General features: G+C 41.3%; 1 protein-coding gene across 1 annotated transcript in view; it reads left to right on the top strand.

The window, feature by feature from the left end:
• Positions 1 to 14,025, top strand: part of itga11b (integrin, alpha 11b) — an 87,376-nt gene that overhangs the window by 28,505 nt on the left and 44,846 nt on the right. The window contains exon 2 of the mRNA XM_064930493.1: positions 4,723 to 4,834. Coding sequence (XP_064786565.1) covers positions 4,723 to 4,834 — 112 coding nt within the window. The remainder of the gene's footprint in view (positions 1 to 4,722; positions 4,835 to 14,025) is intronic.

The raw sequence follows: 14,025 nt of genomic DNA, 5'->3' as shown, positions 1-14,025 counted from the left end.
AACAGGTCAACATTCACAAGGCCGCTGGGCCAGACAGATTACCAGGACGTGCACTCCGATCATGCGCTGACCAACTGGCAAGTGTCTTCACTGACATTTTCAACCTCTCCCTGTCTGTAATACCAACATGTTTCAAGAAGACCATCATAGTCCCTGTGCCCAAGAACACGAAGGTAAATGACTACAGACCCGTAGCACTCACGTCTGTAGCCATGAAATGCTTTGAAAGGCTGGTCATGGCTTTCATCAACACCATTATCCCAGAAACCCTAAACCCACTCCAATTTGCATACTGCACCAACAGATCCACAGATGATGTATTCTCTATTGCACTCCACACTGCCCTTTCCCACCTGGACAAAGGAACACCTATGTGAGAATGCAATTCATTGACGACAGTTCAGTGTTCAACACCACAGTGCCCTCAAAGCTCATCACTAAGCCAAGGACCCTGGGACTAAACATTTCCCTCTGCAACTTGATCCTAGACTTTCTGACGGGCCACCTCCAGGTGGTAAGGGTGGGTAACAACACATCCGCCACGCTGATCCTCAACACGGTGGATGCCTGCTCATCCCCTCCTGTACTCACAACACATCCGCCACGCTGATCCTCAACACAGGGGATGCCTGCTCGTCCCCTCTTGTACTCCCTGTTCACTCATGACTGCACGACTCCAACACCATCATTACGTTTGCTGATGACAAAACAGTGGTAGGTCTAATCACCGACAAAGATGAGACAGCCTATAGGGAGGAGGTCAGAGGCCTGACCGTGTGGTGTAAGGACAACAACCTCTCCCTCAACGTGATCAAAACAAAGGAGATGATTGTGGATTACAGGAAAAGGAGGACTGAGCACAACCCCATTCTCATCGACGGGTCACCAAGACAGTCGTGAAGAGGGCACGACAAAACCTATTCCCCCTCAGGAGACTGAAAAGATTTGGCATGGATCCTGAGATCCTCAAAACGTTTTACAGCTGCACCATCGAGAGCATCCTGACGGGTTGTATCACTGCCTGGTATGGCAACGGTATGGCAACTGCTCTGCCTCCGATACCTCAGAGGGTAGTGCGTACGGCATAGTACATCACCGGGGCCAAGCTTCCTGCCATCCAAGACATCTATACCAGGAGGTGTCAGAGGAAGGCCCTAAAAGTCTCCAGCCACCTTAGTCATAGACTGTTCTCTCTGATACGGCACAGCAAGTGGCGCCAAATATAGGTCCAAGAGGCTTCTACTCTCATCACTTTAATAACCCTCTGCATGTACATAATATCCTCGACACCGATGCCCCCGCACATTGACACATTGACTCTGAATTGGTACCCCGGGATGTAGCCCTGCTATTGTTATTTACTGCTGCTCTTTAATTATTTGTTTTCTTCTCTCTTACTTTTTTGTTCTTTTTCTTGATGGTATTTTCTGAACTGCATTGTTGGTTAAGGGCTTGTAAAGTAAGCATTTCACTATAAGATCTGCTGTATTCGGAGCATGTGACAAATAAAATTTGATTTGATCCAGCATCCTTCATCTATCCCCCACAGTCGGTGTTCCATTGACCTCTTTACCGCATTTAGTAATCTACCTAGTTTTAGAGGACGACTAAACTGCTTTTATTAAATTGCATTCACTGACACATACCTTGTTACCATTACAATTTGTGTTCGCTCTCTTGTGAGGCAAGCAACCAGGTAGGCAGGAGAGGAGGATGAGCGAAGAAAGAAACCAAGTGCAGAATCAAACAAAAATGTGCTGGTGCAACCAAACATAGTTGTTGATAGGTGTGGTTGATGAGGGTCTGTACACTGTAGCTAGGAGACCACTGTGACTGACAGTGGTCACTGGACCAGTGGAGACCACTGTGACTGACTTCACTAGACAAAACAAAGGTAAACGGTTGAAATTGGGTGAGGTACTATGTCAACTTTTCCAATAACAGAGGCCTGCTTTTTTAACATTGCAAAACTTTTTAGAGTTTTTCTATGACATTAACTTATGAATATGTCTGGTAAATCCATTCAGTGCAGCTGCTTTGAAAGATTTCACGGTTTCCTAAGGCTCTGCACGAATTTGTTTATTTTCAAAAAGTGCCGCACTGTCTTAAACTGTTGACTCCAAAAACATAATTTGTACAGAAGTAGCTAGTTATGCTAACGTTAGCTAGCTAACCAGAAGAATGTTTACAATACCATGGCTGAATGCCTCTTGATTCAACTAACTTCCCACAACGATTTTAATCAGAACATGATTAAAATCATTGCATTTAGCGAGCTACTATTTTTGTTGTACTTCTCGGGTCAAAAGATTTAAGCAAATGATCCCAATTGTAGTAGTAGCAGCTTGTGACAAGTTTATGTTGAAGTACATGGATAAGTAGCCTAGGCAAGATCTAACAGCGATATTATATTTTACATAAACTCAGACCTGGCTGATCTGTTGTTATTGTCTTCTGTGGAATTCAGAACATTGTTGGACAAGTATAAAGCGCTTTGTATCCATAGAGCCACTTATTTGTTTCCTATAGTCAACCCTCCAATCATAAATTGGGAGAACACTAATTTAGAATGCCTGAAGATTTAACAGTACTTGTGTATGTGTGTGTGTTTATGCACGCGCGTGTTCAACTTCAAGAACATAATAGCTGTATGTTAGTGATTTTGTGTTGTTTATGGTGAAAATGCCATTAAAAACATTCCGATGCAGATTATTTTGTTTTTTTCCCCCTGACAATCAAAACATAATATTGCAAATAACTCAGTACACTGCTTTTTAAATTGCTTCTTTTTTGGGGGGGGCTAAATTTGAACAAATTCTTAAATCGTGATTAACTAAAGCTATTAACTCTATTAATTGTTTTAATAGTTTGACAGCCCTAGTTTGAATATGAATCTTTGTCAAATCCATTAAAGAAAATTCAAACTGAAGGATTTTCTCTTGTCTCCTTATTTCTCCTGGTTATGCTATTGTCTGCAAAGGTTGTTGCATTGTAACTACCAAGTCATGAACAATGTCACTTCACTTTACATTAAGTTGCTTCTCCTGGGCAAGTACATTGTAAATATATGTATATCCCTTGTACCAACATTGTAATTACAACAAAGTTGGTTGTCAAAGATTTGCTACATTACAAGCACAATGTAACTGAATGGGTTATACCTAATGTTCGACTGGTTAGCCTATTGTTTGCAAAGGTTGTTACATTTAAACTACATAGTAATTATAAAGATTATACCCAACTGGGATTCACTTTGCATTAAGTTTCCTACTACTGGGTAGGTACATGATAATTACAAGTATATCCTATGTAAGTATATCTGGCAAGTAGCCTGGTGGTTAGAGCGTTGGACAAGTAACCGAAAGGTTGCAAGATTGAATCCCCAAGCTGACAAGGTAGAAATCTGTCGTTCTCCCCCTGAACGCCCACTGTTCCTAGGCTGTCATTGAAAATAAGAATTTGTTCTTAACTGACTTGCCTAGCTACATAAAGCTACATAATTTTAACTCCCTAGCTTTTGAGCCAGGTCATAATATAGAAATAAACTAATTGAAAATAAGGTCCTAGCCTATTTATCAATCCTGGTATTATATGTGGATTCGATAGTAGTGGCACCTTGTAGTTATGTGTAATAAGGATGGATTTTGGTTGGAGTCGGTGGATAATTTAAGTATAGGCGATATGTGCAAGGGGGCGACGCACCAAAACATTTGGAATGGTGACATTTCCGCGATCAGTTTTCTATTGCTCATTTGCACATCACATCAGTGATATCATGTCACCATGTGGGACTGTGGGTCAATTAACTATGTCGGAGTGGGCAGCCTGATTCTAGTTTGTAAGCTAGGCAGGCTACTGCCTGGGAAGGTCTCCCACTCAGAAGTACGAGATCGGGAGGGAGGCGGAGGTAGGTTGACCTCCGGTCTCCCCACTGGAAACCTGAGGTAGGGGGAGCGGGGTAATCTATCAAATAACGCACCTCGAACTTTGTACAGTACTAATACAATTAGTAAAATCAGTCACACTGCGAAATGCTACCAAATAAACCACAATTCATTCATAACACTGTGAATATATAGTTTCACAGACATATTGTGGCATTTCTGGTATTTCTGGTTTGTGTGAAATCATTAAGAATAATATAAAACTAGTCTGCACACCACCAAGGTGAATTGGTTTAGTTTTGACTCTTGGTTGACAGTGTTGGGGGATGGGTAATGACCCACCCCCCAACACTGTCAACCAAGAGTCAAGACTAAACCAATTGATGCTTGAGTACCAAATCAGCACAAATGTGTTTCCATTTGTCTTTGTTACTACTTTTTGATAACAAGCGTGTAATTACACAACATTAGTTGCATAGTGGAACAAGAAAATGTTTCATAACATCAGTAGTTACACATGTGGACTAACCTTCAGCAAGTGAATGTGCAATTGCACATTTCGTGTTCCAAATGTGTAATACTTGAGAGCTACACAACCTTATTACCATGTAATTACTTAGTAACATCTATGTAACTACTATTATTACTACAGTTTTTACTGGGTAGTTACATAGGAGCAACTTATTGTAACGTGTTACTGGTAAGTTTGCTCCTCTCACTGTGCAAGTGATTGGTAAGCCTGTCGAGTGTGAGATGCAACGCAATAGTGGTGTGATTACATTCATTCAGTGTACTTAATCTTTTAAATGCTTATACAATGTTTTGTGTGTGTTTCTAGGCCTTCGGCACTGCTTCAATTTTGACACAAAGAAGTACAAGATCATTGAAGGCTCCAAAGAGGCCCAGTTTGGGTACACAGTGCAGCAGCATGAGGCAGGAGGACGGAAATGGTAAGACACACTCTTTCTATTTTCTCTCGCTCACATTTCCACTCTAAATCACTATCACTTCCTCCCCACTCAGTCTTCCAATCACTGTAAAATGAAAAAGTTGATTTCATCATCACCCAAAGATTTGGACAAGTTCGGAAAGCATTTCAGAAAGGCTTTGGACAACGTTATTACTGTTCCCAGCAAGCAAAATGAAGTTGGATGTCTACAAGATTCATTTTCCAGGCGTTAAAGTTAAGTTCATTTTAGGTTCTGAATGAAAGGTGAAAACATGGTGTTTTCCTGATGTTTAAAATACGTATTTTGAGGTCCTCCCAAAATAAGAAAAAAATGTGTTTGGTCCGGACCCGACCAAATCTTCAGCACAGTACGGCATATTTCAGTTCAGCATAGTGGAGTACAGTATAGTATGGTACAGGACAGAGTGTTATTCAAGTGAATACAGTACAATACAGTAAAGTTGAATTCAGAAGAGAAAAGTACAGTAGTGTACAATAATTTAATTTAGTACACTACAGTTTAATTCATTAGAGTAGACTACATTAGAGTAAACTATACTTTACTTTTCTTTATTGTAATGTCCCGTACTCTGCTGTCCTCCACATTACTGCACTGTGATGTTCAAACTTGTGAAACATAGACGTCTATGCTTGGTTCAGATTTGGTCAGGACCGTACCAAATCTGAATCTATCATAGACATCTATGTTTGCGCCAAAACAAGGCAGGACAGGACCAAATCTGAAGCAAACATAGATGTTGAAATCAAGACCGGTCCAGACTGCACCAAAAAAAGTCTGTCCTTGCTTAGTGGGTTTATGCCTCTTCCAGAAAACATAGTGCTCAAGGGGTATAAATACTTTCTGATTCATTGACACGCAATGACCTCTCATTGAATCAGAAAGTATTTATACCCCTTGACCCTTTCCACATTTTGTTGTGTTACAGCCTGAAATCAAAATGGATGAAATATGTTTCTCTCACCAATCTACAGTACCCCATAATGACAATGTAAAAACATGCTTTCATTTTTTATATATTTTTTATTATTTAATAGGAAATACAGAACATCTCATTTAGATAAGTATTCACAACCCTGAGTCAATACGTTAGAATCACCTTTGGCAGTGATTTCTGCTGTGAGTCTTTAAATGGTAAGTTTCTAAGAGCTTTGCACACCTGGATTGTACAATATTTGCACAATACTGTAACTTGGCCACCCAAAACATTCAATGTTGTCTGGTAAGCAACTTCAGTCTATATTTGGGCTAGTGTTTTAGGTTAATGTCCTACTGAAAGGTGAATTTGTCCCTCATTGTCTGTTGGAAAGCAGACTGAACCAGGTTTTCCTTTACGATTTTGCCTGTGCTTAGCTCTATTCCATTTCTTTTTATCCAAAATAACTCCTTAGTCATTGCCGATGACAAGTATACCCTAACATGATGTAGCCACCACTATGCTTGAAAATATGAAGGGTGTTACTCAGTGATGTGTTGTGTTGGATTTGCCCCAAACACAACACTTTGTATTCAGGACATAACATTCCTTTCTTTGTCACATTTTTTGCAGTTTTACTTTAGCTCCTTATTGTACAGGCTTCCTGTCATATACTCTGTCATATAGGTTAGTATTGTGGAGTAACTACAATGTTATACAATCCTCAGTTTTCTCCACATCCATTAAACTTGAACTATTTTAAAGTCACCATTGGCCTCAGGGTGAAATCTCTGAGAGGTTTACTTCCTCTCGGGCAACTGAGATAGGAAGGATGCCTGTTTCTTTGTAGTGACCGGGTGCATTGATACAAAGTGTAATTCATAACTTCACCGTGATGAAATGGATATTCTATGTCTGCAATTATTATTTTTTTACTCATCTACCAAAAGGTGCCCTCCTTTGTGAGGCATTGGCAAGCCTCCCTGGTGTTTGTGGTTGAATCTGTGTTTGAAATTCACTGCTCGACTGAGGGACCTTACAGATAATTGTATGTGTGGGGTAACGAGATGAGTTATTCATTCAAAAATCATGTTATTAAACTCTATTATTGTACACAGAGTGAGTCCATGCTACGTATTATGTGACTTGTTAAGCAAATTTGCTATAACAAAAGGGGTAGAATACTTTATTTTTTATTTTTCCTTTTTTTTCTAAAACATGATTCCACTTTGACATAATGTGGTTTTTTTGTGTAGGCCAGTGAAACAAAATCTCAATTTAATCCATTAAAAATTCAGGCTGTAACACAAAATGTGGAAAAAGTCAAGGGATGTGAACACTTTCTGAAAGCACTGTATTTGGATGAAAGAAGATATCAATGGGATTTTGTTCCTCCCAACAGACTCCATACAGTCATACACATCAGAACAGGAGCTGAGATGTTTCCCACTACCCCATAAAGGTTTGCTGAAATAGGCCTGCATCAGGCGTCTTGCCTGTGGTTTGAGAATGATCTGTCAGATTTTTTTGAAATAGATATTTCCTCTCCCTAAATATCAGGAAGCAGATTGTCCAGTCGAATTTCCTGCCAGTTCTAGACTATGGTGACACCATTTACCATATTGTAGCAGCCTCTACTCTTAAACCTTTGAATGTATCCTACCATAGCTCCCTTCGCTTTATCACAGGTGACAGTTTAATACTGCATCTTGCATCAAAAGGTTGGCTGGTCCTAGTTAAAGTTCCATAGATCACTTCATTATTGCCTACTACACAAACTTCCAATTGACCTAACTTCGTTGCTAACAAATAAAATAATTTAGGGAAATGCTCCTTTTGTTTTAGTGCCCCCCATTGGAATAACCTATAAAATTCCTTGCATCTTGATTCACTTGTGTCGCTATGGCAGTTTAGGACTCTGGTGTTGAATACTTTTTTTGAGGATGGCAGTTGTTTCGATTGATTGTAGTGGTTTATTTGTTGAAATTGTGGTGTTGAGGTTGTGGTGTTGTGGTTATTTTTCTTCTTGTTGTTTTATTTGTAATGTAAATGTTTTCTTCCTGTTTGTTAGAAAATGTTTGTACTCAGGGGACCCTTGTGTATGAAACCCTGGTCTCAATTGAGCTACCCTGAATAAATAAAGTGAATTAATAAACAAAAATAAAAAAATAAGTGTAACGTCTCTCTCGTACATTGGAGATTATTTATGGTCATCTTTCGTTGAAATTCTGTTTTCATATTGTAAAAGTGGAAATGTGCAATCCATATGCCTCTAGCTAGCTTTTCCCTGCTTCATCATACACAATGTGCACGTGTACATGCATGCATGCAGGCGCATACACACACACACATCCACCCACACACACCACCAATGGGTCTCTATGGCATTGGGTGTTTTGCCAACCTGGACACAGGGATAGGTGTCACATAGTTAACGTAAATCTGTATCCCTCAATTTAGTATGACATGTTACATTTTGTTTGATATATATTCAATTGTGGATGTCCATCATCCATTTAGTATGAAATGTTAAAAATTGCAAATTCGTACAATATGTTATGAACTCCACATTGTTGTGGCTAACGTGAGCTAGGCTAGGGGTTAGAGGTTAATGGTTAGGGTTAGGAGTTTGGGTTAGTGGTTAGTGGTTAAGGTAAGGGGAAGGGGTTAGCTAACATGCTAAGTAGTTGCTTAGACATTCGAGTCACGACCAAACTCTCTCCTTTCATTTTTGGCATAATATGTAAGTCCCCTGTTTTGTGGACCTGTGTGGTTCTGGTACTTTCACTTAGAAATCAATATGTGGAAACCATAGATCGAAATTACTTGCATTGAGCGGTAGCCCTAATTTTTACGGAAACAGGAGTACAATACGTTTGGAAAGTATTCAGAACCCATGACTTTTTCTAAATTTTGTTACGTGACAGCCCTATTTTAAAATGGATTAAATAAAACATTTTCCTCATCAATCTACACACAATACCTCATAATGACAAAGCGAAAACAAACAAGTTTTTATACATTTTTTCAAATGTATAAAAAGTAAAAAAACAGAAATACCTTAATTACATAAGTACTCAGACCCTTTGCTATGAGAGCTCAGGTGCATCCAGTTTCCATCGATCATCCTCACGATTAGCTCTGAGGAAACGTTGCAGTATTTTAGTATAATTTTTTTACATTATTAGCCCAGGAAATGTTTTGTGTCATTCCATACAGCAGGGAAGAACTATTGGATATCAGAGCGACGGTAACTTACCAGAACAACCAGCATTACGACCAGAAATATGACTTCCCCGAAAGCAGATCCTTTGTTCGCGCTCCCCAGGGCAGTTGAACTTATTCCAGAGGCCGCTGGCAGAACAGAGGCACTCGGAGCGGCCTGCTGGTTCGCACACCACCCACCACTTCCAAGTACACTGCTCAAAAAAATAAAGGGAACACTAAAATAACACATCCTAGATCTGAATGAATTAAATATTATTATTAAATACATTTTTCTTTATATAGTTGAATGTGCTGACAACAAAATCACACAAAAATTATCAATGAAAATCAAATTTATCAACCCATGGAGGTCTGGATTTGGAGTCACACTCGAAATTAAAGTGGAAAACCACACTACAGGCTGATCCAACTTTGATGTAATGTCCTTAAAACAAGTCAAAATGAGGCTCAGTAGTGTGTGTGGCCTCCACGTGCCTGTATGACCTCCCTACAACGCCTGGGCATGCTCCTGATGAGGAGGCGGATGGTTTCCTGAGGGATCTCCTCCCAGACCTGGACTAAAGCATCCTCCAACTCCTGGACAGTCTGTGGTGCAACGTGGCGTTGGTGGGTGGAGCGAGAAATGATGTCCCAGATGTGCTCAATTGGATTCAGGTCTGGGGAACGGGCGGGCCAGTCCATAGCATCAATGCCTTCCTCTTGCAGGAACTGCTGACACACTCCAGCCACATGCGGTCTAGCATTGTCTTACATTAGGAGGAATCCAGGGCCAACCGCACCAGCATATGGTCTCACGAGGGGTCTGAGGATCTCATCTCGGTACCTAATGGCAGTCAGGCTACCTCTGGCGAGCACATGGAGGGCTGTGTGGCCCCCCAAAGAAACGGCATCCCACACCATGACTGACTCACCGCCAAACTGGTCATGCTGGAGGATGTTGCAGGCAGCAGAACGTTCTCCACGGCGTCTCCAGACTTTGTCACGTCTGTCACATGTGCTCAGTGTGAACCTGCCTTCATCTGTGAAGAGCACAGTGGCGAATTTGCCAATCTTGGTGTTCTCTGGCAAATGCCAAAATGTCCTGCACGGTGTTGGGCTGTAAGCACAACCCCCACCCATGGACGTCGGGCCCTCATACCACCCTCATGGAGTCTGTTTCTGACCGTTTGAGCAGACACATGCACATTTGTGGCCTGCTGGAGGTCATTTTGCTGGGCTCTGGCAGTGCTCCTCCTGCTCCTCCTTGCACAAAGGCGGAGGTAGCAGTCCTGCTGCTGGGTTGTTGCCCCCCTACGGCCTCCTCCACGTCTCCTGATGTACTGGCCTGTCTCCTGGTAGCGCCTCCATGCTCTGGACACTACGCTGACAGACACAGCAAACCTTCTAGCCACAGTTTGCATTGATGTGCCATCCTGGATGAGCTGCACTACCTGAGCCACTTGTGTGGGTTGTAGACTCCGTCTCATGCTACCACTAGAGTGAAAGCACCGCCATCATTCAAAAGTGACCAAAACATCAGCCAGGAAGCATAGGAACTGAGAAGTGGTCTGTGGTCACCACCTGCAGAACCACTCCTTTATTGGGGGTGTCTTGCTAATTGCCTATAATTTCCACCTGTTGTCTATTCCATTTGCACAACAGCATGTGACATTTATTGTCAATCAGTGTTGCTTCCTAAGTGGACAGTTTGATTTCACAGAAGTGTGATTGACTTGGAGTTACATTGTGTTGTTTAAGTGTTCCCTTCATTTTTTTGAGCAGTGTATATTCAGCTCTGGGAAGAGTCTTGGTGGTTCCAAACTTCTTCAATTTAAGAATGATGTTGGCCACTGTGTTCTTCAATCCTGCAGACATTTTTTGGTACCCTTCCCCAGATCTGTGCAATCAGGGGAGAAGGGCCTTGTTCAGGGAGGTGACCAAGAACCCGATGGTCTCTCTGACAGAGCCCCAGATTTCCTCTGTGGAGATGGGAGAGCTTTCCAGTAGGACAACCATCTCTGCAGCACTCCACCAATCAGGTCTTTATGGTAGAGTGACCAGACGAATGCCACTCCTCAGTAAAAGGCACATGACAGCCCGCTTGGAGTTTGCCAAAAGGCACCTAAAGGACTCTCAGACCATGAGAAACAAGATTCTCTAGTCTGATGAAACCAAGATTGAACTCTTTGGCCTGAATGCCAAGCGTCACATCTGGAAGAAACCTGCCACCATCACTACGGTGAAACATAGTGGTGGCAGCATCATGCTGTGGAGATGTTGTTCAGTGGCAGGGACTGGGAGACTAGTCAGGATTGAGAGAAAGATGATCGGTGCAAATACAGAGATATCCTTGATGAAAACATGCTCCAAAGCGCTCAGGACCTCAGACTGGGGGGAAGGTTCACCTTCAAACTGGATAACGACTAAGCACAAAGCCAAGATAATGCAGGAGTGGCTATGGAACAAGTCTCTGAATGTCCTTGAGTGGCCTAGCCATAGCCCGGGCATGAACCGCATGAACCCCATCGAACATCTCTGGAGAAACCTGAAAATAGCTGTGCAGCAACGCACTACCGTCTTTCCGATGTAACAAGGCCAAATGTAACATATCATACTAAGGCCAGTTGGATGTACTGCCAAATTCTCAAAAATGATTATTGGAGGCAGCTTATGATAGAGAAATGAACATTCAATTCTCTGGCAACAGCTCTGATGGACATTGCTCACTAACAGGGATGTAAACCATTTTGTCCTCAAAATGAGATAAATAAGCTTTTTGTGTGTATGGGACATCTCTGGGATTTTTTTATTTCAGCTCATGAAATATGGGACCAACACTTTACATGTTGTGTTTCTATTTTTGTTCATTATATGTTAACCCTTGACGCCAGGCTGAAATTCCTTTCCTCTTAATGTCTACTGTCAGTGAGGTATGAGTCTAGCCTGACAGAATATCACATCTCTCATCTTTATGGCTCTCAACTGCTGCTACTCTCCACAGGAATGGACTTTAAGTCCTTTACCGAAGTGAGCTTGTGGAAAGGAGCAAGAATTAAATCCGTCTCCAGCTGGATGTTTTTGTTCAACTATTAATGTGATCAATTATAATTTGTAAACCTAACAGTTTAAAAGCTGCTAGCTTAACTTTTAGTCGGGCGTCTTGGATGAGAGGGTTTGATCGTCAAGATGGCTGAGATTGAGTAACGTTCCAGGCCTTCTTACTGTTTCCAGACTGGAAGTCTTTCAGCCATGCGGAATATCTTGCGGTTCTTCCAGGATTGCAAAATATTTTGCCCTATGAAGTCACAGGTAAATAAGTGGAAAGTATTTGTGTTTGTCTAGCAACCTGTTCGCAAGCATCCCAGAGGCTTTTGATGACTCTGGAAAGAATGTGTTGTGGTCGTTTATTCCCAAGCCCCCTTCTGTGCATCCCATCACTGGCCGATTAGTAGGGGGAGAAAAACAAACTATACAGTGATACAGGAAGGGGTTGTTACTTCACAAGCAGAGCCTGGGGTGTATTTATTAGTCGGATTCCATTGCAAAATGTTTTGTCTGTTGCAAAACGTTTTGCAACGGTAACCATTTACTCCAAAAGAAAAAAGACTACACCCCAGGCTCTGCTTGTGAAGTAACAACCCCTTCCTTCCCATATCACTGAGCAGTAAACGGTAAACGTTTTTGTTGCAAAACGTTTTGCAACAAACTAAATGTTTTGCAACTGAATCTGACTAATGAATATATCCATAGTTTTCTATTTGAGCCTGGGGACCTTTGTAGAGGCATTGGTGACATGCAAAAATAATGTGGAGTCAACTGGCGCATATTTCTTTTAGGCAGACATTACATTACAGGGGGGCAGGTAGCCTAATGATTAGAGCGTTGGAATAGTAACTGAAAGGTTGCAAGATCAAATCCCCGAGCTGACAAGGTAAAAATCTGTTGTTCTCCCCTTGAACAAGGCAGTTAACCCACTGTTCCTAGGCTGTCATTGAATATAAGAATTTGTTCATAACTGACTTGCCTAGTTAAATAAAGGTAAAGAAATATATATGTTTAATTAATGCTTTGAAATGTACTTGGCCCTCATTAAACGGCCCAGAGGAACATATGCAAACTTGTTTCCTCGATATTTACCTCTGGTGAATTTACACCAAGCATCACATTCAAATCTTAATGGCCTCTGGCATTTATATATGAATAGTTGCCATTCAAATGTGAGGGTGTTGAATATCACAGCCAAATACCATTGGCCGTTAACACTCTCCTAGTCATCTGTGTATCCAGCTGACTGACATTTGGGCTGTCAGCTCCCACATTCTCTGCTACCTCAGATGAGAAGCCAAAGGGATCAGAGCATTGCATAATGGGGTCAGACGCCTTTGACCTTTGAGTCAAAGGGAAGGTCATGCTAAGAGGTGGCAGATGTTTGCAGGGCTGCGTGAATCTGTTTGTTTAGTCTGTTTGTTCCTTTGATCTTTGTGTTTGATTTTGGTCTGTGACTTGGCGGGTGGACTGCAAACTACGGGCAGAACTTAACTCGTGCCTACACGTTACAAAATTATTTCTTAAAACTTTGCTAATGGGAGATTGCCTGCACCTGCATGTTAAAACAAACTTGCTTGCAACTAAAACCTCACAAGAATAAACCAGCAGAGCATTAGACTACAAAGCAAGATCAAGGAGTTAGCCAACTAATTTGCAAGAATATTCTGAAATAACTTCATTTAAAAAAAATATAAGCTTTTAGAAAGATTAACTTTTCCACATTTTGTTACATTACAGCCTTATTCTAAACTGGACAAAAAAATGTTTTCCTCATCAATCTACAGTACACACAATACCCCCTAATGACGAAGCAAAACTTATTTACATAATTATTCAGACCCTTTGCTATCAGACTGGAAATTGACCTCAGGTATATCTTGTTTCCATTGATCATCCTTGAGAAGTTTCTACGACTTGATTGGAGTCTGCCTGTGGTATTTCAATTGATATGACATGATTTGAAAAGGCACACACCTGTATATTTAAGTTCCCACAGTTGACA

This window comes from Oncorhynchus masou, chromosome 22 (assembly GCF_036934945.1).
Source record: "Oncorhynchus masou masou isolate Uvic2021 chromosome 22, UVic_Omas_1.1, whole genome shotgun sequence".
Taxonomy (NCBI): domain Eukaryota; kingdom Metazoa; phylum Chordata; class Actinopteri; order Salmoniformes; family Salmonidae; genus Oncorhynchus; species Oncorhynchus masou.
This window is presented reverse-complemented; position numbering and strand designations above follow the sequence as displayed.